The 23,806-nt window shown below is 41.0% G+C and overlaps 1 protein-coding gene across 5 annotated transcripts in view; it reads right to left on the bottom strand.

The window, feature by feature from the left end:
• Positions 1-10,633: 10,633 nt before the first annotated feature.
• Positions 10,634-23,806, bottom strand: part of CC2D2B (coiled-coil and C2 domain containing 2B) — a 106,596-nt gene continuing 93,423 nt past the window's right edge. For all 5 annotated transcript variants that reach the window (XM_047702018.1, XM_047702015.1, XM_047702016.1 and 2 more), the window contains 6 exons: positions 22,827-22,940; positions 20,505-20,639; positions 20,003-20,125; positions 15,208-15,266; positions 13,176-13,353; positions 10,634-11,101 (listed from right to left, as the gene is read on the bottom strand). In XM_047702018.1, coding sequence (XP_047557974.1) covers positions 10,913-11,101; positions 13,176-13,353; positions 15,208-15,266; positions 20,003-20,125; positions 20,505-20,639; positions 22,827-22,940 — 798 coding nt within the window. In that variant the 3' untranslated portion in view covers positions 10,634-10,912. The remainder of the gene's footprint in view (positions 11,102-13,175; positions 13,354-15,207; positions 15,267-20,002; positions 20,126-20,504; positions 20,640-22,826; positions 22,941-23,806) is intronic.

Raw genomic sequence — 23,806 nt, 5'->3', positions numbered from 1 at the left:
AAGGACCGGCAGGCGGCTCCGCGTACAAAGCCAGCGCGGGGGCACATGCGGCCCCGCCGCTGCCAATCTCGTCTCGCGATACAGCCGGGTCACCCCGAGCCGTCCAATCGGCGGCCGGGCCGGACCCAGGTGCAGCACCCGGCGGCGGCTCGGCGGCCCCGGCCGGACCCGGTAGCATCTAGCCGCGCCACTTCGGCGCGACGCGGTCGGTGCTGGCGTTGTCTGACAGCTCCGCCACCATCTACCGGGAAGCCGGCCCGAGCGGCGGGCAGAGGGCGGAGGACGGCGCCAGAGAAATTACAACGCTGATCATCATTGCGGGGGCCAATCTGGTCATGCCACTCACCTGCTGAGAACCTTCGATGGCTCCCCATGCTCGCGGAGGAAAGTTCTGAAGCCTCAGCTTGGTGTTTAAAACCCTTTCTGGGGCGCCTGGGTGGCTCGGTGGGTTAAAGCCTCTGCCTTCGGCTCGGGTCATGATCCCAGGGTCCTGGGATCGAGCCCCGCATCGGGCTCTCTGCTCGGCGGGGAGCCTGCTTCCTCCTCTCTCTCTGCCTGCCTCTCTGCCTACTTGTAATCTCTGTCTGTCAAATAAATAAATAAAATCTTAAAAAAAAATACCCTTTATAATGTGGCTTGAGTCTGCTTTATCTCACCCACATCACAACAGCGCTGTTTGCATCCTGGGGACTGCCCAGGGGGTTATCAATCCCTCCACAAATGCTCTAGCCGTTTCCGAAGCTCCTAAACGGCCGGCCGTTCTCTGTGAAATTCTGCCGTCTCTAAGTTCCAACCTCAAAACCTATACTGCTTCTAGAAACGTTAATTTATCATTCCCCCTCCTTATTTCCTTTGCTTTAGAGATCCCCAAGAACTTTGAATAGAGTTGAGATTACCTTTAGTAACCTAGTTTTGTCAAATCCAAAGTGGATGTAATTAGCCATCTGAGGTCTTAAATCAGAAAACTACGGAAACTGTGGAAACACTCCAACATCAAGTAAGATGATGTGGGACCTGGAATATGATTCGCGGAATTCTAATCAATTGTATTTTAACCTTTTTTGTGGAGTATCACAACAGATGTGCAGGGTCAACCCAGGACAGTGATGCTCACTTTTTCTGAGAAAGTAGATCAGCCTCTTTTAATACTAAAAAATGAATCATGAAAACTTCCCCCTTTTACTTAGGAGTCTTTGTCCCCAAGAGGCATGATAAAGAGCTACCATAAAGTGATGAATGTATGTTACAAAAATTAGTTTTATCACAATGGCTTCTTGAACAGCTGCAGATATGTATGTGAGCCATGTGAGACAATGCTTATGCCCAAGAGAGAAAGGCTACAGGAACTAATGGCAAGACAAGGAAAACTCGGAGAGATTGCCAGAACCCAGCCTAGCCCAGCATTGTCCAGGGAGAGGCTGCCCAGGCCTATCTCAGTTACAGAGTTTACCTAGAGAGGAGATAAACACATCAGGCTAAAAAGCTCCATGCCCTTTATAATGGTGTTTAAATAGTACCTACCTACCTTAGGTTCTAGTTCATGTGCACTAAACAACTTTATGACAATAATTTTGGCATCTCAATAACTTAAATGTGCAGGGTCTAGTTAAGAAGCCTTTCAGAAAAATAGGTCACAGACTGTAATCAGTATAATAAGTAGGTTGTCTCTCATAGTTTACTTTGAAGATGTTATTCACTGGGAGATACTTGTTCACAAAGAATTCTCAGATTTTCTAGATTTGGCTCCTATGATGAAAGGACCTTAATGTTCATTCGTTTTAAAATTTGTGTGTGTGGGGGCGCCTGGGTGGCTCAGTGGGTTAAAGCCTCTGCTTTTGGCTCAGGTCATGACCCCAGGGTCCTGGAATCGAGCCCCGCATCGGGCTCTCTGCTTAGCGGGGAGCCTGCTTTCCTTCCTCTCTCTGCCTGCCTCTCTGTCTACTTGTATTCTCTGTCAAATAAATTTAAAATAAATAAATAAATAAATAAATAAAATTTGTGTGTGTGTATATATATATACACACACACACACAAATTTGCCCTAGTGTGTCTTAGATTATAAATCCCTAAAGTGTAAAACTCAGGCTTATTATGATTTCCTCATTAATCCCTTTGGGGCAAGCTGGACACAATTAGGTATTTACTAATTCCTAAATGAGATCTGGTTTCATAGAGTTTATATTATAATGGGGAGAGAAAAATACAGTAAGTGAGCAACCACAAAAAGTCACATGGTAACAAGTGCTGTGAAGAAAAATGAACAGAAATAGAGAATAGAAAGTGACAGTGAGAACACATTGTTTTAGAATAAGGTGAGGAGTGTAAAGGCCTGAAGGAAGTGAGGGAGCATGCATATATCTGGTGACTGAGTGTTCCAGGCAGAGGGAACAGCAAATTCAAAGGCCCTAAAGAGAAGGCATGTTTGGAATGAACATGGAGGTCAGTGTCTGCCTGGAGTGAAGAGACAGGAAACACTTGGAAGTCTTAGAAGCAGCAGCCGGCAAAGGTATGAAAGGATGGAAGTACAAAACAGGCAGAACTTCTACATGATGAACAGAATAGGGAACTTGCAAAGGGTCCGCTGTGCCTGCTGCATAAGGCACAAATTGGATTAGGCAAAAGATGAGGGCAGGACCAGATTCTTTGGAAAGCTTTTAAAACTCATGAACTTTAGGCAACGAAAAGCAACTGATGTTAAATTGCTTAATTTTTTTTAATGAATGCATGCAAAAGGCAATACATTCAAACAGAAAACTGTATACAGTGACTAGCAAATCTCCCTCTCTCCTCTAATCTTAGTTCTTCCTATAGGCAATTAATAACATTTCTTTTGTATCCTCTTCCAGGGATATCCAGGTACTTAAAACCATGCATATACATAATGCATGCCCCATTTTGTACACAAATAATAGCACTTCACACTCTCTATTGTGTACCTAGTTTTGTCATATATTCTGGTGAACATTGAATAATAGAACATCCAGGATTCCTTTCAATGGCTACATTGTATTCCATTGGATACAAAGGACTAGAAACCAGAAGCCCTGAGCTCTGGTTCTCAGTTCCTGATTTATTGCTTCTAATTAGAATGCTGGTATTTTATCTCCTCTGAGACTCAGGTTCCTATACATAAAGTGAACTAGATGACAGCTGAGATTGCTCCTGACTTTAACATTTTAGGTTCTTTGGTCTTGCCACACACATGACAAAGTCTTCTGTAGGAAAGAGACTCAACACTGGCCATAAAGCTCTGATCATTATCAAGTTTGTTTTGTTTTTTTTTTTTTGATTTTTGATTTCTTTATTTAACAGAGGGAGAGAGATCACAAGTAGGCAGAGAGGCAGGTAAGAGGGGGTGGGGGGGAGCAGACTCCCCGCGGAGCAGAGAGTCCAATGTGGGGCTCGATCCCAGGACCCTGAGATCATGACCTGACCCAAAGGCAGAGGTTTAACCCACTGAGCCACCTAGGTGGCCCTCATTATCAAGTTTTAAAGGTTTTAAATTTAAAGTGTATCCTGGCAATTCATGTCTGTACACCCATTAAGAAGTCAAATATTTCTAAAAGGCATATGATGGAAAGCAGCCATTCCTTATTCCACACCCTCCTCACTCCCAATTCTCATTCCAAAAGGTAACCACTTTGATCTCTTTTAGCTGTTTCTCATGGTGTTTGTTATCATCTTTCAAAGTGCCATGTTTATGATTTTAATTTGTCATTTTTAGATATAGTTATATATTGTCCTGGAAAACAAAGATTTCATGCCACACTTTACCTTTCACACACACATTTCCCTCTGCCCTCATCTCCCCAATATATAATTTTAAGATATTTTTGGTTACATCCACTTTCAGTTGCTTTCATCGTTATGACTATACAAACATGTTCCCTGTTGAGACACGTGGTGTCCTATAATTATACTTTTTTTCATTTTTCTGTAGCTTTCTTCAAGCCTGTATGTTAAGTTTTCTACATCCTCCAGTAGCTCTGTAGAATGTCTCCATTCAGCTTTCAAAATAGTCAAACCTTCAGATAATTTATTTGTTTTATCTTTCTGTTCTTGATTTATCCTCTTGGATCCATCAACCCTGATACTCTAGCTCCAATACTGATGGCTTCTCTCTAGCACTCTCTCTAGCTGCCTATCCTGGGATAGATTTCTGTTCCCAGGATTCCATGTCATTCTCTTCCTTGGTTTACACAGCCCAGTAGCTTTCTGAGAAAGGGTACCTGGGAAGCAAAGCTTTGAGACTCAGTATACTGAAAATATCCTTAATCTCCTCCCATTTCATTTGCCTAGATATGAAATTCTAACCTGGAAATCACTTACCCTCATAATTTTGAATTCATGCTCTAATTAATGCCTTCTAGCCCTCTCATTTTCTGCCAAGGGAGATGGTATAAGACTGGCTGATAATCTTTTGGAGGCTACATGGAAAAGAAGCCTAGAAGACTGTCCTCACTATAAACAGACTTTCACATGATTTCTCTGTTCTCAATAGAACTCCTTTTTCCTCCTACAGTTCAGCCTCTTTAGAATATAAGCTTTCAGACTTCTAGTGTTGGTAAGTAGAGTTGCCTGGCTACAAAGGGTGAGGAGGGAGATCTTACAGTTTAGGCATTCCTTTTAAAGACTTTTAACCAATCATCCTATTTTTAATTCACCTCCTATCTCTACCCCTGCCTCGACCTTAAAGTATCACAGGTCTTGGGGTGTCTGGGTGGCTAAGTTGGTTAAATGTCTGACTTTGGCTTTGGTCAGGATCTCAAGGTCCATGGATGGTCATGATCTCAGGGTTCATGGATCAAGCCCCACGTTGCGGGGGAGGGGGGGTCCCCGCTCAGTGGGGAGTCTGCTTCTCTCTCTACCCCTCCCCCTGCTTGGGATCTCTCTCTCAAATAAATAAAATCTTTAAAAGAAAGATGTCACAGGGGGTGCCTGGGTGGCTCAGTGGGTTAAAGCCTCTGCCTTTGGCTCAGCGTCCTGGGATCGAGCCCCGCATCGGGCTCTCTGCTCTGCAGAGGGCCTGCTTCCTCCTCTCTCTGTCTGCCTCCCTGCCTGCTTGTGATCTCTCTCTCTGTCAAATAAATAAATAAAATCTTTAAAAAAAAGAAAAGAAAAGAAAAGAAAGATGTCACAGGTCCTGAGTTTTCTGAGGTTCTTCTTGACTTTGAAAAGTCCTAACACCCCTGAATCCATAGGCACTTTACTTGCAGCTTTCTCTGGTCTGGTAAATTGGTTATCATGGGTCTATGTACTTTCTAATTTCTAAGTTTTTATTCACTCTTGTGGTCCACTTGAGAGGGAACAGAATAAATTCTATGTTCAATCTGCTATATTTAATTTGAAGTTGAATTATTTCCCATAAAAGCCTTATGTTTCAGTCTTGACTTTTTTTTTTAATATTTCAGATGTTTTGTAACTACAGCTCTGTTGGTTCTACCTCCAAAATATATCTTGAATTGGTCTACTACTGTATTAGGTTTCCCAAGGCTGCCATAACAAACTACCAGAAATTGAGAGGCTCGAAACAACAGAGATTCATTCTCTCACTGTTCTGGAAGCTAGAAGTCTGAAATAGGTTGTCAGCAGGCTCCTTGAGAAGCTCTAGGGAAGGATGTTTCCTGGCCTCTTCCTAGCTTATGGTAGTGCCTGGCAATCCTTGGTGCTCCCTGGCTTGTAACCACATCATTCCAATCTCTGCCTTCCTCTTCACAGGACCTTCTCTTCTGTGTCTGTGTCTTCTCTTCTTGAAAGGCTAGTAATCATTGGATTTAGCCCCCACCCCGCCGATCCAGGATGACCTCATCTTAATTATATCTTTCTATATACATATAAGGGAGGAAGGGTAAAGAAATCTATATGGTGGTGACAGTTCTACAATCTACTTAAAGTGGTGGACTTTAAGTAAACTGTGAAAAGCTAAGTATGTATAGTACAACCCTTAGAGAACCCTTTAAAATATAAAAAAAGATACAGCAAAAAAATACATTAAAATGAAATACTAAGAAATGATCAAATAACCTAATAAAGTAGCAAAGAAAAAGTAGTGAAACAAAAACAGAGAGGAAAAATGAAAATACAAACAATAAAATGGTAGACCGAAGTCCAAACATAAATAATGACATTCAGTGTAAATGGTCTAAATATGCCAATTAAAAAAGAGATTGTCAGAAGTTTTAAAAAAATAATCCAACTATATGCTATTTATTAAAAACTTACTTCAAATAAAATTAATAGGTGCACTGAAAATAAAAAGATGAAATATATATATATATATATATATATATATATATACACACTAAGTAAACATGAATCCAAAGAGAGCTGAGTAGCTATATAAACATCAGTCAAAACAGACTTCAGAGCAAAGAAAATTAGTAAGGATAAAGAGGGACATTGCACGATGATGAAAGGGTTAAATAACCAAGAAGACATAAGTCCTAAATGTGTGTGCATTTAACAGAGCTTAAAAATACATGAACCTAAACCTGACAGAACTCAAAGAAACAATAGACAGACCCGTAATTACAGCTGGCAACTTCCAAATACATCTGTCTCAGTAACTGACAGAACTAGTAGACAGAAAAACAGCGAGAGTATAGAAAATTAAACAACACTTTGACCAACTAGATCAAAAGATATTCCTATCAATAAGAGAATGTTGAATGAACCCTACTATGTTCACAACCAAGGCTACATACTACATACTACACAACTCCCGGGGTTCTGGCACATAAATTCTGAGTTGTGTGGTGTATAAACTGCTGAAATGTATGTGGTGGTTCTGCCCCCCACTTCAGAATACTAAGGATTCTTTAAGAAATAGTAATTAGTTCACTTGGAGATATTTCTACTGTTTTTGAAAGAGAAAAGCAACATAGAGAAAAGCATACAAATATGGTCCTATTTTTATAAAACAGACAGGAACACACACACACGTCTGTACATATGTATATCTGAGAATGATGGTAAGTGGAAGGATGCATCCCTGGTTGGTTAGCAGGTGAATGAGGTGAATAATGTGGATGGAGGAGGGGAGAGAACAGTGGTGTAGGGACCTAAGCAAAGAAGAGGGAAAAGAAAGAAAAAATAAGCTGCACTTAAAAAATATGATCACATTTATGCACTTACATAAAATAATGAGTATCTGTAGAAGTAATTTTTAAAGTAGTCTTAAACATGAAAAAGAAAAATACTTTACTAGGTTACTAAACACCTTTCGATGATTTGTTATTGTACTTGGAATAAAATCTGAATTCCTTACCATGACTGATGTGATCTGATCTTTGTCTAGCTCTCCAACTTTGTGTGCCTTTGCTGTCTCCTCCTTGTGTAAATCTCTTTCTGAACTCAAGGCCTTTGCAATTGCAGTTTGCTCTGCCTGATATGCTTTTGCTAGAGGTTTGCACTACTGACTTCCTCTCATCTGTGGAAGCCACAGATGCCTACCCAATAAGCCACCCTCACCTTCTTCCTTAACAATAGAACACAGATATTACTGGGACAGCAAGATCTCCCACATTGCCCTGTAGCTAGGAGTGATACAATTCTGGTTGATGGGAGGTAAGTGGAAGTTACTAGGCATGGCCTCCTGGGAAGCTTTTTAAAAGAGATACACCAGCTGCATCCTTGACCTCCCCCTTCTATTTCTGCATTTTTTTGCCATGGAAACGGTTGTGAGGCTAAAGCAAAGATTCTCAAGGTGTGGTCTGCATATCTGCAGTCCCAGCATCACCTGGAAGCTTGTTACAAATGCAACTCACTGGGCCCCACCCCAAAAACCCCTGAATCAGAAACTCTGAGGGGAGGGCCCAGCAATCCATGTCAACTGCTGTTCAGGTGAGTCTTGAGCATGATGAAGTTTGAGAGCCACTGAGCTAGTGGACAGACGCCTCCCTAGAGATGCCTCCCTAGAGGATGGATGAAGACTAGTCCACCTATGATATCACAGATCCATTGCATCAGACTTGGACTGCCTCCTCTGGACTTGGCAGTTCTGTGGAAAAGTAATCCCTGTTTGCTTAAGCTACTGTGATTAGGTTTCTGTTCGATGCAACTGAATGCAATTCTAGTTGATAAATCATCTTCTAAATCTTGGTTCTAACATTGTCTCTTTAGAGAGGACTTCCTTAACTACTCTGCTTATACCCTCCGTCCTCACCAAAGTCCTTCTCTATCATGCCATCCTGTTGATATTTTCTTTGAAGCACTCAGTATACACTGACATTATTTCACTTACTTATTGTTTATTTGCTTATGGTCCATTTCTGCTGAAGAATGTAAGCCTCACAGGGGCAGAACCTTTGTCTTTTCACTGTACTCAAGCACATACTGAAGTGTCTGGTACATAAGGGATGTCCCATTATTATTTGTGGAATGATTTAAAGAACTCTTTAAAATTAGATGTTACATTTAAAATCATGTATTTTTAAGTTAAAAATAGAACTACCTTTCAATTCGGCAATCACTAAACTACTAAATCACTAAACTACTAAACTACTGGGTTCTCACCCAAAGAATACAAAAATACTAATTCAAAGGGATACATGCACCCCTATATGTATAGCAGCATTATTTACAATAGCCAAGATACGGAAGTAGCTTGATGAATGGATAAGGAAGATGTGGAAGATATGTATACAATGGAATATTTACTATACAGTCATAAAAAAAGAATGAAATCGTGTTATTTGCAACAACATGGATGCCAAGTGAAATAACTCAGAGAAAGAAAAATACCATATGATTTCATTCGTATGTAGGATTTAAGGAAAGAAAACAAATTAACAAAGGGATGGGAGAGAGAGAGAGAAGCCAAGAAACAGATTCTTAACTACAGAGAACAACCTGATGGTTAGTCAAGGGCAGGTGAGTGAGGGGATGGGTTAAATAGGTGACAGGGGTGAAGGACGGCACTTGTAATGACGAGCACAGGGTGAGGGACGGAATTGCTGAATCCCTGTATTGTACACCTGAAACTAATAATACAACACTGAATGTTAACTAAGCGGAATTAAAAACTTAAAAGTAAAATCATGTATTTTTAAATTGTCGAATGAAAAAAAATGGGTCACTACAGTTTCAAAATTTTAAGGAAAAAATTTTAGTTAAGAAATTCATATACTTGTAAAAAAGAAATGCATATGATACAGCAGGATCCTCTATGTTTGCCTATGAACACTTTCTCTTACTCAAACGTGGCCTATGAATCAAAAAACCATAAACAACTAGCAAAATAGTTATATAAATATTGAAAGTGCCATAGAAATGAACTCCTGCATGAGTTCAGTGTTTTTTTGGTAACCTTGTCTTTCCATTGATAGCATTTTGTGCTATCCCAGTCAATGTGGCATATGTGTTAATAACAAAACTTCCTATAGCATTTAAACACAAACATTCAAATAAGAACAAAAATCCTAATTTTCACATGCATGCCAGAGAACACACACAATCAGGTCCTAACCTTGGAGAGGAAGCATTTTCTTCACCCACATCCCTACTATTTTACTCTTCTAGTAATCTCAAGTTTGGTGCAAGACTAACATCACTGTGAATAAATGAGATCTTCTCTGGCCTCAGCCATGCAGGTGCACACAGGAGAGAATTCAGATTGAGGGTTCCTCAGTGATGAACTTGGGGTCTCTGCTTGTGAGATTGACCCAAGAAGCTGCTGCTCTTCTGCACGGGGAGGGGTCAATTTCCTTTCTGCTGTTTTTACCTCCTATAAAACTGTTCTCATCAAGCTTTGGAAATCTGTCTCCTTTGGTTTTTCTAAAATAAGTTGTTCTTATTCAATGAACATAAAATAAGTTGTTCTGTAACATTTAAGGAAATAAATATATATATTATATAATAGGTGAAATATATAATATATATATTTATATATATATGAATGAAGCACAGAACAACTAAAGAGAAAAAAGTGCAATGCTTCTGACTCAGATCCCCGTTTACTCTCTCTCAAGGCTCCTAGGATCTAGATGGGCCTCCCTGGAGCCACTGCGGAAAGGAAAGCGGCAGAAGAATGTCAGGGGCAGAATGGCAGGCTGTTCACTAAGGGCAAAAGGGGCCTTGAGATTTGGTAAGACCATTACTCCCTTTTTCCCAGAATCAGGAAGGCATACCAGACAGAGCTTCTTGAGTGGCCCTTCAAAATATTTGGAGCTAGAAAAACTTCAGGTCAGTAGCATCCCAAGCAAAAACTTTAAGGAAGCCCCCAGAAGCTGGCCTTAGTCCTCAGCCCATTGTGGCAGATTTTCCTTTTACTTCACTAGTGCAGTATCTAGGAATGATCTAGTAATGATAGTAACAATGATCTCATGGTTGTACTTGGATACCTTCCACCTTGAACGGCATCATAACCAGCATCAGATGTGCCAAGCTCACTTTGGTAATGACAACATTCTGTAAACCAGGGTTCTCACTCTTAACAGGTCATCAGAATGATCTGGGGGTCTTTTTTACAATAATGTGGGTTCCGGATATCCACGCCTAGAGGTTCAGATTCAGTAGGTGGGATGCAGGAGTCTGCATTTTCAACAAGGCCGCCCGGTGATTTGATGGAGGTGGTATGAGGCCTACAACTTGCATAATATTGGCTTCAAAGGGAGGGGCCAGAATCACCTCTTTCCCATAATAAGATTTATTGTAGACAGTGACCAAGGCCACCAGACTCCCCAAAGTATTCTCCTTGTAGAGGTCTCCAGTGGGGAGGTCATTTACACTCATTCTCAAAGGTTCAGGGAGTGAGTCTCCATGGTACCCAACTCTATAAAAGAACCAAAATTTGGGTTCATACTTGGGTGGACTTGAAGATAGGTAGCAAAGTCCTAAAGTACCAGAAAAGTCTTGATTGTTCTCGGTGAAGGGCCCATGACACATTTTTTTTTTTCTTTTCCAGTCTTCCTTTTCACTGATGTCGAGCTAAGGAAACCAAATAGACCCACACGGATAATACGTTGTTTGGGTAGGGGTGAATGTATACAGCTAGAGCAAATTCTGTCTGGGGGAATTCAGAAGAATGAATTCCAGTCTGATACACAGCATCAGTAACTGACTGGACATCAGTGTATGGCATCCGGATAGGAAATCCTGTGACCTAGACAAAAGACAGAGTAACGTGTAAACCCATGTTATAAGTATGTAGGTAATTGGGAGTCACTGCATGCAAAAATATTACAAAAGCCTTAAAAAATGGTAGTCATAAAATAATAAGTTATTTTATAGGTGCTTATGTTGTCCTAGGAACAATACTAAGGGCTTCACATACATATTTCATCCTTACACAACCTTATGAAGTAGGTTCTACGATAATCCCCACTTTCCAGAGAGAGGGGAGCAGAGCCAGAGCTGATACCAGAGCCTGCACACTCAACACTCCACACACTTGCAAACTTTCTAGAAGAGCAGACGGCCAGTGAAAAAATTAACTTGGTCCTACAAATGAGGTATTTAAGTGAGCATTATGGGAGAATTTATTTAATATTGATTCAGTTCATATTTCTTTGTCTTTTTTTAAGTTTATTTATTTATTTATTTATTTATTTATTTGATAGACAGAGAGCACAAGTAGGCAGAGAGGCAGGCAGAGAGAGAGGAAGGGAAGCAAGCTCCCTGCTGAGCAGAGAGCCCGATGCAGGGCTCGATCCCAGGACCCTGGGATCATGACCGGAGCCAAAGGCAGAGGCTTTAACCCACTGAGCCACCCAGGTGCCCCTCAGTTCATATTTCTTAAGTGACAACCATGTGACAGGATTAAAGGATTATGGTACATGGTCCTCCGTAACATTATCTATTTAATAATACACAGACAATAATCATAAACCTCTTTCCTCCTCCTGCAACTTCAGGAGGCTTTTCTTGATCCTTAAATCTGTTCATGTGTCCTTCCCCTGTGGTTGCAGTAAGATGCTATCCTTTCCTAACTTACATAATTAAAATATATTGCAATTATATGTTTTCTGCTCTGATCATTAGCTTATAGTCTCTGTGAATGCACAAGATTGTATCTGCCTTGCTTATGATCATAAGCCCAGGGCCTAACACAATGCCTGGCACATAGAATGCAAATAATGTTTAACATTTGCTAAACACTTGCTGAGTGCTGTGGTTAATCCTCACCATAACCACAGACCAGATAACTATTTTTAATCCCCGTTTATCTTGCCCATTGGGGTGGAAAGTATAGAGAAGTTAGGTAACTTGGTCAAAGCCAGTGAGTGGTTGAACCAGAGTCTGAATCCCAGCCACAGGATTCAGCTCAGGATTATGACTGTGTGTTATCATATAGGTAATTTTACAAAGAAATTATAAGTTTTAAACCTTGGCTTATATTGCTTTGGTTATCTGTTTATCCCTCATTCTATTTTTTTAATGCAAAACAAAACAACCTCCTCCCTATTCATGAATAAATTGCACCTGCAGATCCCCTCTGACAGCCTAAGTCCTGAACTCCCTACAGGTTCCTCCTTTTCTTCTCTCAAAGGGTTTCCCTAGGAGATATCTCCTAGTCTATGGGATAGTAGGGGAAAGAAGCAGAGTTCTCAAAAACCCACCGGACCAGTTTTATAGGGAAGAGTCAGTGAGAGGATGCCCAGAGCTGGAGGTAGATAGGGGCAAAGAAGGAGGCTCTAGCAATGTACCAAATGCCCACCATGTTTGATTATGAACTTGTTGAGTTTAAGATGCCTTTTAACTATCCAGGATGACATCAAATGTGTTGGTAACATTTGATGTTAGGTCAGGAAAGAAGTCCAGGCTGGTTACATACATTTGGAGTATTTTGCTTATAAAATATATTAAATCTTTCCTGGATCCTCTTGCTCAAAACCAAGGACAGGGAATCTATTCTATTACTATCACCAAGGGATCATTTTTCAATTTCTCAGTTGCTAGTGATTTCCTTTTGGTCATCTCTTTCCAGAGGTTGTGGTTAATTTAACATAACAACGTATGACTGAGTCCAAGAAAATGTCATGCACTGTGGTCGTGGTAATAGTTGTTCAGTATATTTGAAATTTCTTAGTCTATAAATAAATGTATTTTAATGTTATATCATCTATCATCTAGGATCAAGAAAAAAAGCATTTCAGGGATATTTAAGGTTACTCTTACCTAGTAATGAATTACACAGATAAAACAAATATTATTAATGTACTAAATCATATACACACCAAATAAAATTGTAGTAGTCTTTCAAATTCACTCTCTTCTTCAGATGAAACAAAGCTTCCAGTGCCAAGTTCTAGTTTAGGAAGGATTTTTCGCAAAATATAAGTACATTGTCGATTCCAACGTGTTGGCTGTTTAGGTCGCCATTCCATCATTTTACATTTCAGAGTCCTTTCAATCCTAATGTAAGGATGCAAAGATTAGTTTATGACCCGTTACAATTTGTTTAATAAATGGGATAAGAGTTTTGGCACTTTACTCAAGTATGAGAATGATATTTTTGACTTAGGATGAACTAGTCCTCTCTGGCTAAGTATATCTGCCATCATTCACATCACTTAAGTTGGGGAGAAGCAGGCTCCTGCTTGGCTTGGAAAAGCAAGAAGCTTCATAGGGTAACCAACAATGAGATCTCAAGGGCACAGCTCTTTTCTAGTTACCTGTGTGTAGGCACCTACCTACTGGGTGTGATGGGACAACCGTCTACTATCTGGTCACTGGACTGACAGCCTCATTCTCCAGGACCCTCCCCTGCCATAAAACATTGCGTTTCCAAGAAGCTGCATTTACAAAAGTTCCGATATCTGGTCTGATTGATGTTAGCAGGGATGGATTTATTAGATCAGTTAATTCAGCAAGCCAAGTTGGAAAGAAATAGGCATGGACAGATAAGTATGATGATTAGGTTTGTCTACTAGAAGGTGCATGCTGTGTAGGCAGGGATGTGTGCCTGTATATTCAGTCCCTAGAACAGTGCCTGATGGTAGACTGTTCCAAAGACAGTGCAAGTTGGTTGATGGAGCCCACTTGGGAAGCCTCACTCCTGCAGAGAATCAGTGTGTGCTTTAAAAACAAAAACAAAGGGGCACCTGGGTGGCTCAGTGGGTAAAGGCCTCTGTCTTAGGCTCGGGTCATGATCCCAGGGTCCTGCTCTCTGCCCCGCACGTCCATCCGGCTCTCTGCTCCGCAGGGAGCCTGCTTCCACCTCTCTCTCTGCCTGCCTCTCTGTCTACTTGTGATCTCTGTCTGTCAAATAAATAAATAAAATCTTAAAACAAAAACAAAAACCACCGGGAGTCACCTCTGGGCTGAGTCTGTGGTGTAACCGATCAGTTTGGAGTTTGTAATCTCAGTAATGGCTAAGCATCAGAATCACCAATCGACATATTTTACCTCCAGATATCGATTAAACAGGTCTGGTCTGGGACCCTCGCATCTGTATTTTTAAATAGTTCTAGAAGTGATTCTGATAATAATTAAAAAAAAAACAAACAAACAGAAGCTCTACCTACTTCTTCCTCTTTTTGTTAAGAACTGGGGGGAAAGGAAGGGAATAAAAGGTGGGAGTTGTGTGCTAGAAGAGACAAGAGTAGCAAAATTGTTTTTGTCATGCTTTGTTTTGATCAGTTGGTAGCAGCTTCTGTGGCAGCCTACTATGTCAGCATGAGTCATTAGAGGCAGTAAGATCTAGAAGCTTCTGACACATCTGGAGTAGGAGTAAGGACTGCTGCAAAGTCTGTGACTTTGACAAACTTGTTCAGCTTGACTGAATAACTCCTTTGTATAATTACGTGTGTGTGCGTGTGTGTGTAAGGGAATGGGGAGAGTGCAGGGGTTGGGGGTGGGAAAGTATTGATGTTACCACCCAACTTGGATGTTTTCTCCATACTCCAACTGCTGGGCCATTTACCTTCATGACTTTCAAGAAGTATGAGCTACCACATTATTATTGCTGTAACGTCAACAGGTGTCTGTGTCGAGAACTTCCCAACAGCAGCCCCACAATGTTTCCAGAGGCAACCATTTCTTGACTTAGTCTTTTTAAGGAGTGTTCTGGAATGGTAGAGGGGCTGCTTTTCAATGCACAGATCAAAAGACAGCTGGCTCAGAAGAAACTATCGTAAACTCCATTTCCTGCTTCTATGGCTGAATTAAATAGGTATTTTAAAAGACTGGGTTAGAGACTGAAAGGTGGGTGGAGGACTGAAAGATTTGGGAGAAATCATAGTAATAAGATATAAACAAAGGTTATACCTGTTCTTTAGATCTTCTATCATGCTTTTATTAGTCTCACAGTAAATTATTTCTTCAGGCTGAAATATATAGACAGTTGAAAGTTAGCAAAGATTCTAGGGAGACCATCTTCATTTACATCGCAGTCACCCCTGGAGTGCAAATTATAATGGAGGGACCCAAACTACTTTCAGGTGGCAAAATCACTCCACTACAGAGGCACAAAGGTAAAACACAGATCACAGGACTTCTTTCAGTTTTAACATTTTTCCTGGGTAAGACAGATCTGCTGCCCACATTCATTTATTCAAACAAGCGTTTGACATGTTTATTATGATACCAGATAATCTTTGGCAGCTGCTTTAGTTTCTTCCACTTATTGACTGGGGTCTTGGTGAACTTACTTAACCTGAGTCTCAGTTACCACATCTTTAAAAGAGGGACAATAATGGTACTTACTTCCCTAGGGTCTTGTGAAGATTTTGAAATAAAGTAATAAATATGCAAAGCCTGGCACATATTGTTCAATAAGTCAGGTATTACTGTAACTACTGCTCTTTTAAGATGGTTTTCTTCTTCCTTCTTTGAGTATCCTTTTCATTCAGCTCGCAGGAGCCAGGTCATTTTGTTTTGTGTGCGTGCATGCGTGTGTGTGTGTGTGTGTGTGTGTGTTCCATTTCAATCTTTCCTGTCTTCAAGCTGTTGCTTCAGACACTATAAAAACAGCAGAGAGCAAAGCTCTATCACACTCCCCCCATATTCCCTTCCCTGTCCGACAGGATTTGCTGCAGGAGTCTTTAAGAGAGGACTCCTATGTCTACCACCCAAACCAGCCCTCCCTGCCTGATTTCCCAGGGCGCACTTGAACAAGAAGGAGGGGTTGGGTTCAGACATTTTTATTTTGGGCATTCCTGAACTGAGAAATAGAAACAGCTGTAAAGACAGGGACACAAATGGACAGAGGATTGTGCAAAAAGAGGGCAACAGTTCATAAACCTCTAGGTGCTAGAATATTTCAGGAGTGATTGAGAAGATTCAATCTGTCACGTGGTGATCTAAGCCCGTGGTTCTTGAAGTGTGCCCCCTCGCCCCACCAGCAACCTCATTCCTGGGAACCTGTTGGAGATACAACTTCTCAGTCCCCACAGGGCATCAACTGAATCAGAAACTCCGAGGGTCCACTGAATCAGAAAGGCCAAGCACTCCGTGTTTCAGCAAGCCCTCCAGGGTTCTGGTGCCTGTGGTGGATAGATGTGAGAACAGTCCCAGGCACAGGGCGCTTCCCCACAACAGATCCCAGCAAGAGCTGGGAGGCACTGGAGAAAGGGAGCTACAAACTCCAGCGTCATGGTGCAGGGTCACCAGCTCTCCCAGACAGGACAGGTAAACCGAATGCTGTCACCAACCACTGTCCAACCCTCCAGTACCTCCACTCCCCTCCCCCGACCCCCTCTCCAACAGGTAACTCTTGTGGATCAGTGAGGCCACCTTCAGTCGTGAAAAAGAGGCCTGGGTTATGTTAACTTGGTAACTTTATGAGGTATTAGTCCACTTTCCTTTTTTTTTGGCAAAGGCCCCTTTCTTTCAATGAATGCATATCTTTTAAAATTTCAAGAGGTTTTCCCTGTTAACCTCATCTCTGAGTACCCACATGCTCATTTTACAGGCTCAAATTTATGTCTGCAGTTGCGATAAAAAACAGTGTTCATTGTAGATAGCACTTTATTTTGGCATGTGTGTGGCAAGACAGAAGATTGAGGGCCATTAACCCACAGGAAAAAAATCAGTAGAGATACAAGTCAAATGCAGTTCTGAGTTTTATATCTATAGATTCAACTTGACAAAAGGTTTCATATCCACACTCAGGCTTTTGTTTTTGTTTTTTAATTTTTAAAAGATTTTATTTATTTATTTGACAGAGAAAGAGAGACTGGGAGAGAGAGAGAGAGGACACAAGCAGGGGAGGTGTGAGAGGGAGAAGCAGGCTTCCCACTGTGCAGGGAGATGGATACGGGGTTTTGATCCCAGGGATCATGACCTGAGGTAAAGGCAGATGCTTAATGACTGAGCCACCAAAGTGGCTTTTAAAAACTACAGCTGTGATCATGGCAGCTTTGCCTTAGTGCTGTTGGCTTCTGACTGCCCTGAAACACAGGGCCACATCCTTAGTAGAACTCTGCTCACCCCTGAGCTTGTCTTGCTAGCTCCCTGGCACGGGCCAAGCTGGCCTTTCAGCTGCTCCACCCACCCCTCCATGCCCCGCAGGTCTTCATTCCTGCTGTGTCCTCTCTCTGCTGCACTGGTCCCCACACTGATTTTCCTCTTGGCCAGCTCCTGCTCACCTTCCTCACTTTGCCTGTCATCCCTTTTTCCCAGGAAGCCCCAGCAACTGTCCTTCTGCTCAGGTCCTCCTGCTGCATGCTCCCAAAGCACACTCATTTATTCCTTAATCATATTCACAGCTCTGTCCTGCAAGGGCTGGCGTCCTTCTCTTTGCTCCTTGAGAACCTAAGTCCCAGGACTATGAGACATGTCTTTTCCTTGTGGTACCGATGCCTGACATAGCATTGGCTCAGAGCAGGCACACAAGAAACATTCACTAAATGCCTAATAGAATGATGAATAGTAAACAAAACCCCTCATCTCTAAATGTACCTCCCCAGGAGGCAGCAAGGCAGCAGTCACAGCTTTGGGAGGGGAAGAGCAAGGCATGGTCGGTGGATGCTGAAGTGTTTGCTCGAGAGAGATAAGCACATTTCCCCTTCTTTAAAATGACTTTACAAGCAGGAAACATAAAAAATATATATGTGCCTGCAACACGTGGAGAATGTTTAGAAGGATGCACAAGTTACTAGTAAGAGTAGTTATTTCTTAGAGAGTGGGGAAAAAGATGGTGGGGGGGCATTCTTTATACAGTTTGGTACTGATTTGATCCCTTCCCTGCAACCACCATGCATTCTTTTTGTATTGTCAAATGCCTCAAAGACACAGACAAGCGTTGAGAACAATGTAACGAACATCCACTCAACATACCTACCACTTAACTCTAATATTTGCATTTTTCCATATTTGTTTTAATTTTTTGAAAAAGAAGTAAAACATTCCAGATAGACTTGAAATACTTTGTATGTCGCTCCCTGATCTCATTCTGTTTTTTGTCTCCAAAGGTAACCTTTACCTAAATTTGGCATTTATCATTCCTATGAATGCTTTTACATTATCACTATGTATCTATACATACGTAAACAGCACATAGTTTTCAAACTTTATATAAGCGATTTTGTACTCTGTGTATCACTTCACATACTCTTTATTTTGCTTTACATTACTTTTTAAATATTCATTCATGTTGATGTGCATGGCTCTAGATCAGTGGTTCTCAATCTTGGTGGCACACTGGCACCCCCAGGGAGTTTTAAATAATAACACAGGTATGCGAGTTCCATTCTCAGAGATTCTGATACAGTGGATACACAGTTCAAGTTGGGAACTAGTGTAAATTGTTTTTTGTTTTGTTTTGTTTTGTTTTACTACTATATAGAAGATTTCATAGTATGAGTACTTCATAACTCATGTACTCTTTTTTCTGATGGATGAGTCAATCCATCTATCCATCCATCCTTCCTTCCTTCCTTCCATCTTTTTTTGCTATTTCGAGCAATTCTACAGTGAATGTCATTGTACTTGTCTCCCTGTGTTTGCTCCTTTATGGTATATAATTAGAAGTTGAACTGGTGGATCCAAGGTTGAGCATCTTCAACTTTACCAGATATCATCACATTGCTTTCCAAAGTATTTCTAGTGATTTACTGACCCACCATTTCTCTGCTTCTTTGCCAACACTTGGTATGATCCTACTTAAAATCTCTTTGGTCCATCTTATACCTGTGAAGTAGTGTTTTGTTGTTTTAAATTGTACTTCCCTGACTGTGAGACTGAGCATTCAAGTTTCTGCTTCTGTGAATTGTGTTCTATCTATTTTTCTACTATTTTTTTTTCCCTCTCATTTTCTCTGGGCTCACAGCTCTTAGTTTATTGATTTTGCAATTGCCCCTCAATCCAGAAACAGCCACTGAGGTGACATCTGGGGTGTCTTCACAGAGTGACACTGAAGACATCACAGATCCACTGGCTGAGCCATCAGGTCATTAGTCTGTTCTTGACCTCAGGTCTGTGCTTCTACCTCCTGCCTCTTATAACCCAGGCAGTGAATCTGCAGCTTTTCTTCCCCATCTCCTTTCAAGAGTAGTGAAGTAGGGAGCCCCATCACAGCCCCTGGCTCCAAAAAGTGAGACTGGCTCTGATTTCTGGATTTCATGAACCATTTTCAGACCTTGCTGCTGTCTCTTGTTCAGCCCTACTCACTGTTAGTATTTCTGTCCTATTTCTAGTCCATGAGACAATTGTCATGGTTTGGAGCCCAGATAAGCCTTTTATTCTTCAATTTTTATATTTTACCATTGCCATGGATGTGGAGCAGATGGGTTAGGTCAAAGTAAACTTACTACACCATCTTAACATTATATTTTCAGTTTTAGAATAAATATTTAAAATTTTTTACTTTAAAATCTAGATTCACATTTGAGATGATACTTTCTTCTCAACTCTTCTTTTCTCCAAGTAGAGGAGTATGATCAGAATAGCCCAAACTCAGGCTGGATGGCAATCTAGTTTTATTAAAATCTAGTTTTATTAACATTGCCAGGTAAGTCAACATGCAACCAGCTATATAAACATAATAAGAGCTGGCATGACTGGTAAAGTTTAGAACCAACAGTAACTTTCATATAGGTATACCTGAAAGAATATAATTTACCTGTATGGTATGTGCTTTTGTCCCTTGGAAATTTTTTGGAAGCAACTGTTTCCAGAAACTTTCCTTTGAATAGTCAAAATGTACAGCCATTGGTGTATTATTTTGTTGAATATTAAACCAGACCTATTAAAACATTAACATTAAATCAGTATAGCATATGGGAGCACAAAACCCCTATCGGTTAGGATGCAGCAAAAGTTTACAATCCTACTACCAAATGAAGTGGTAGAAGCCAAAGGCAGTTCTGAGGTAGGAGGTAAAGAGATTCGAGGGGTATGTGAACATTAGATTACTGGTTCCCAGTCTTGGAGGTGCTACAGAATCACCTGAAGAACTTTATGGATAAAGGATTTCCCTGGCCCCATATCCCAGGGATTCTAACTGAACATCCGGAGTTTCCTCAGAGTTTCCCACACGATTCTAATGTAGAGCCAGGGCAGAGGACCACTGTTTGACTCTTGAGGAGATAACACAGAATAAGATTTTTCTCCCATATACTTACATTTCCATCATCAAACAAACAATCTACACTTTGTAAGGGACAAAATGGGTCGAACTGCTTGTGACATTGCCCAGTTAATGGATTCCAAAGCAAAAATTCATCAGTTTCTTGAGTTAATACATAAGCCACTTGCCCCTATAAGAGGAAAAAGAGTTGAGTCATGTTTGGTGGGTGTTTGACTTAAGTCATTTTTGTATGTGAAAATTATGATTAAGTATGTGATATCTATGATTTCTAAAAGTCTTTTTTAGGGTCTTCAAAGTCTTTTTGAAAAGCAAAACAAACCAAAAAACCAAACCAAAACAAAACAAAACCCCAAAGCCCCAGAAATCCTCAGGCCCAGGCTAGCATGAAGATTCAAATAAGAGAACTTTAGAGCTGGTGCTGCCATGTACATCCCTGTAGAGTGTACCCTCACAGCAATAAAACATTGTTCTTGAAACACCCACATACTCTGAAAATTTCCCAACAGCTAGTCCTGAAATGTTTTGAGGTAGGGATACTTTGGCCTAATTTACACAAAGGCTCTATATGGAGTAGCCCTGCTTTGAGGGGAATATACTTGGGGACTGCAGGGGAACCCCACGCAGAGTTAGGAAATGGACATTTGCCTGAGGCTCTGAAAAAGCCAAGAGAAGTTAAAAAGCCATTAATTTTGAGAATAAGATCTGAAGTTAGAGGCTAGAGAGAAAGTATATAGGAAGCCATCTGAGGAATAAAAGTGGTCATTATTATTCTGTTCTAAACACACCTTTTTAAGTGCAAAGTTTTCTTAGAAAAGAATAACAATTTCAGGTAGTAATCATAAAGACTATTGATCATTTAATGGGAATTTATGTACGCCAAGTACCGTGCTCTGCATTCATATGAAAATTTTCACTTGCATTCACTCCAAATTCTTTGAGATGGGGTGATCATTAAGCCCATGTTTCAGACAGAGTCAGAGGTTGAGGGGCTTGTCTAGAGTAACCCTAAATGACATTAGCCCTGTTCAGGGAGAGCATAACTGAAGCTCAGAGAAGTAAATAAGCTAAGATCACACACAGTTAGTAAAGGGCATTGCTGGGTTTTAACCCCTCTTTGACTGACTCCCAAACACAAATTCTCTCTCTCTCTCTATTTACTATACTCTGCCGTATAGCCTGGTGTCTCCAAAGCTCTTGTTCTTTATGACTGTACTCATCTTTACGGTAAAGAGGAGGCTTCACTTTAGCCACAGAGCCGAGGTGAAACACACAGCCCAGGTGCCCCCCACTGTTGTGGACTCACAGGCACAAATGCAAATGTTTGTTGAAATATTGTCGACTATTCACTGCCATCTAGTGGCACATAAAACTACACGGGGGGTTGGGGCGCATGGGTGGCTCAGTGGGTTAGGCCTCTGCCTTCGTCTTGGGTTGTGATCTCGGGGTCCTGGGATCAAGCATCGGGCTCTCTGCTCAGCGGGGAGCCTGCTTCAACCTCTTTCTCTGCCTGCTTCTCTGCCTACTTGTGATCTCTCTCTCTCTGTTAAATAAATAAATAAAATCTTAAAAAAAAAAACTACATGGGGGATCGCGAGGGGGGAATTAACCACAGCCTTTTAGCTTGTAAATGTGGCAGAAATAATAAGCCATGCCAAGGAAATATAGTGAAATAAGTGATCATAACACAAAGACTAAAACCAGACTGAAAATCTTGACCCTTATCAAGACACTCATGGCGGAAAGAGAAACAGTCCGAAAGACTATAGCTTTCTGGAGGTATGAATGCAGGAGCATATAATTAAGTTGTAAAAATTTCAGGTAGGTAAACACAAATTTCAGACCCATATCTTGTATGACTAAAAACTGAGGGAGGAAGAATAGGGAGAAGTATTTCTTAAGGATCTTTAAATCTATTATTAGAAAGGTAGAAAGATGATGCTGGTGATAGTTATCCACCCCTACAACTCCTGCTATAACTCTTATTACATCACCACAACCACCACCACAACCACCACAACCACCACCACCACAACCACCACCTCCATTTACTGAGTATTTGCTCTGATGCCATTCTCAATGTCACATACTCACTATGTAATTTACTATCTTAGTAACCCCATGAAGTAGCACTGTTATTAGTACAACTTTACAAAAAAAAAGTGAAGGAAAGCCTTTCTTTACATTGTGGTCATTTTGATGAGCCAACATTATCCTCTTAACTAAACAACTGGTTGTGCATGAAATTCCCCAATTAGCTTGTGAAAAGACAGAAAACTGGGGTTGGTGTTTTTTAAATTTGCAGATGATGGCTGATTAGTTTTGTTTACACTATTTAAATATTAACTCCAGCACTTACTTCCAACATTGAGGTCCCCAGGAGGACCAAGGCTTTCTTTCCGAAATACAGAAAGAAATTACAGAGTAGTATGGCATGCTCTTCCTTATTTCCAACAGCCAAACTGATGCAGCGCTAAGGCAAAGCAAAAGCAACAAGGCCAAAAGAAAACAGGAGAGAAAGATGAGTAATATAAGCATACAACGTATTCCCAGAGCCCCCCTGCTCCCTCTGGGTTCAAACACACATATATCTTTTTAAAGATTTTATTTATTTATTTGACAGACAGAGATCACAAGTAGGCAGAGAGGCAGGTGAGGGGGGGTGGGAAGCAGGCTCCCTGCTGAGCAGAGAGCCTGATGCGGGACTCGATCCCAGGACCCTGAGATCATGACCTGAGCCGAAGGCAGTGGCCCAACCCACTAAGCCATCCAGGCACCCCTAAACACACATATTTTTGCAATGTGGCTAGGATGACTGACTGCAAGGCTGAAAGCTCTGATACCTTGTGCCTGAGAAAACACTGGGGAGAACACTAATTTGGAATAAAGGGGTCACCTTTACGATGGGACAATTAATGTGGATACTGTTTAAGTGACCAAATAAAATAGTTCATCATCCAAAATAGGATATTCCTGTTTAGGGCAAATATTAAACTGCCCTTGGAAAACAGGGACATATGGACTGCTATTTTAAGAAACCTGATCTGATAGGAAATCAAATAGAGTTTTTAGAGGAAAGGATCCTCTGGTCAATGGAGCTTTACTCTGTCAAATACCAATATAGCGCTCTCAACTCCAAGAGAGGAAGAGGATGGAGTTGAAGCCCAATCAGAAAGATTATTGAAACTTCTTCAACTGAAAGAGTCTGTAGTCAAATATAGGGTGCCTACGAAAGCAGCTGTAGTAAGAGAGAAAAAGCATAGTAGAGGTAGGTGATCTATGACCTAGTTCTAGTCTGTAGCTGGTTTTTTGCTTGGCCCTGGAATGTTTTTTTTTAAA

This window comes from Lutra lutra, chromosome 14 (genome assembly GCF_902655055.1).
Source record: "Lutra lutra chromosome 14, mLutLut1.2, whole genome shotgun sequence".
NCBI lineage: Eukaryota > Metazoa > Chordata > Mammalia > Carnivora > Mustelidae > Lutra > Lutra lutra.
Note: the sequence above shows the minus strand (reverse complement) of the source record. Positions and strands in the feature narration are given on the sequence as shown.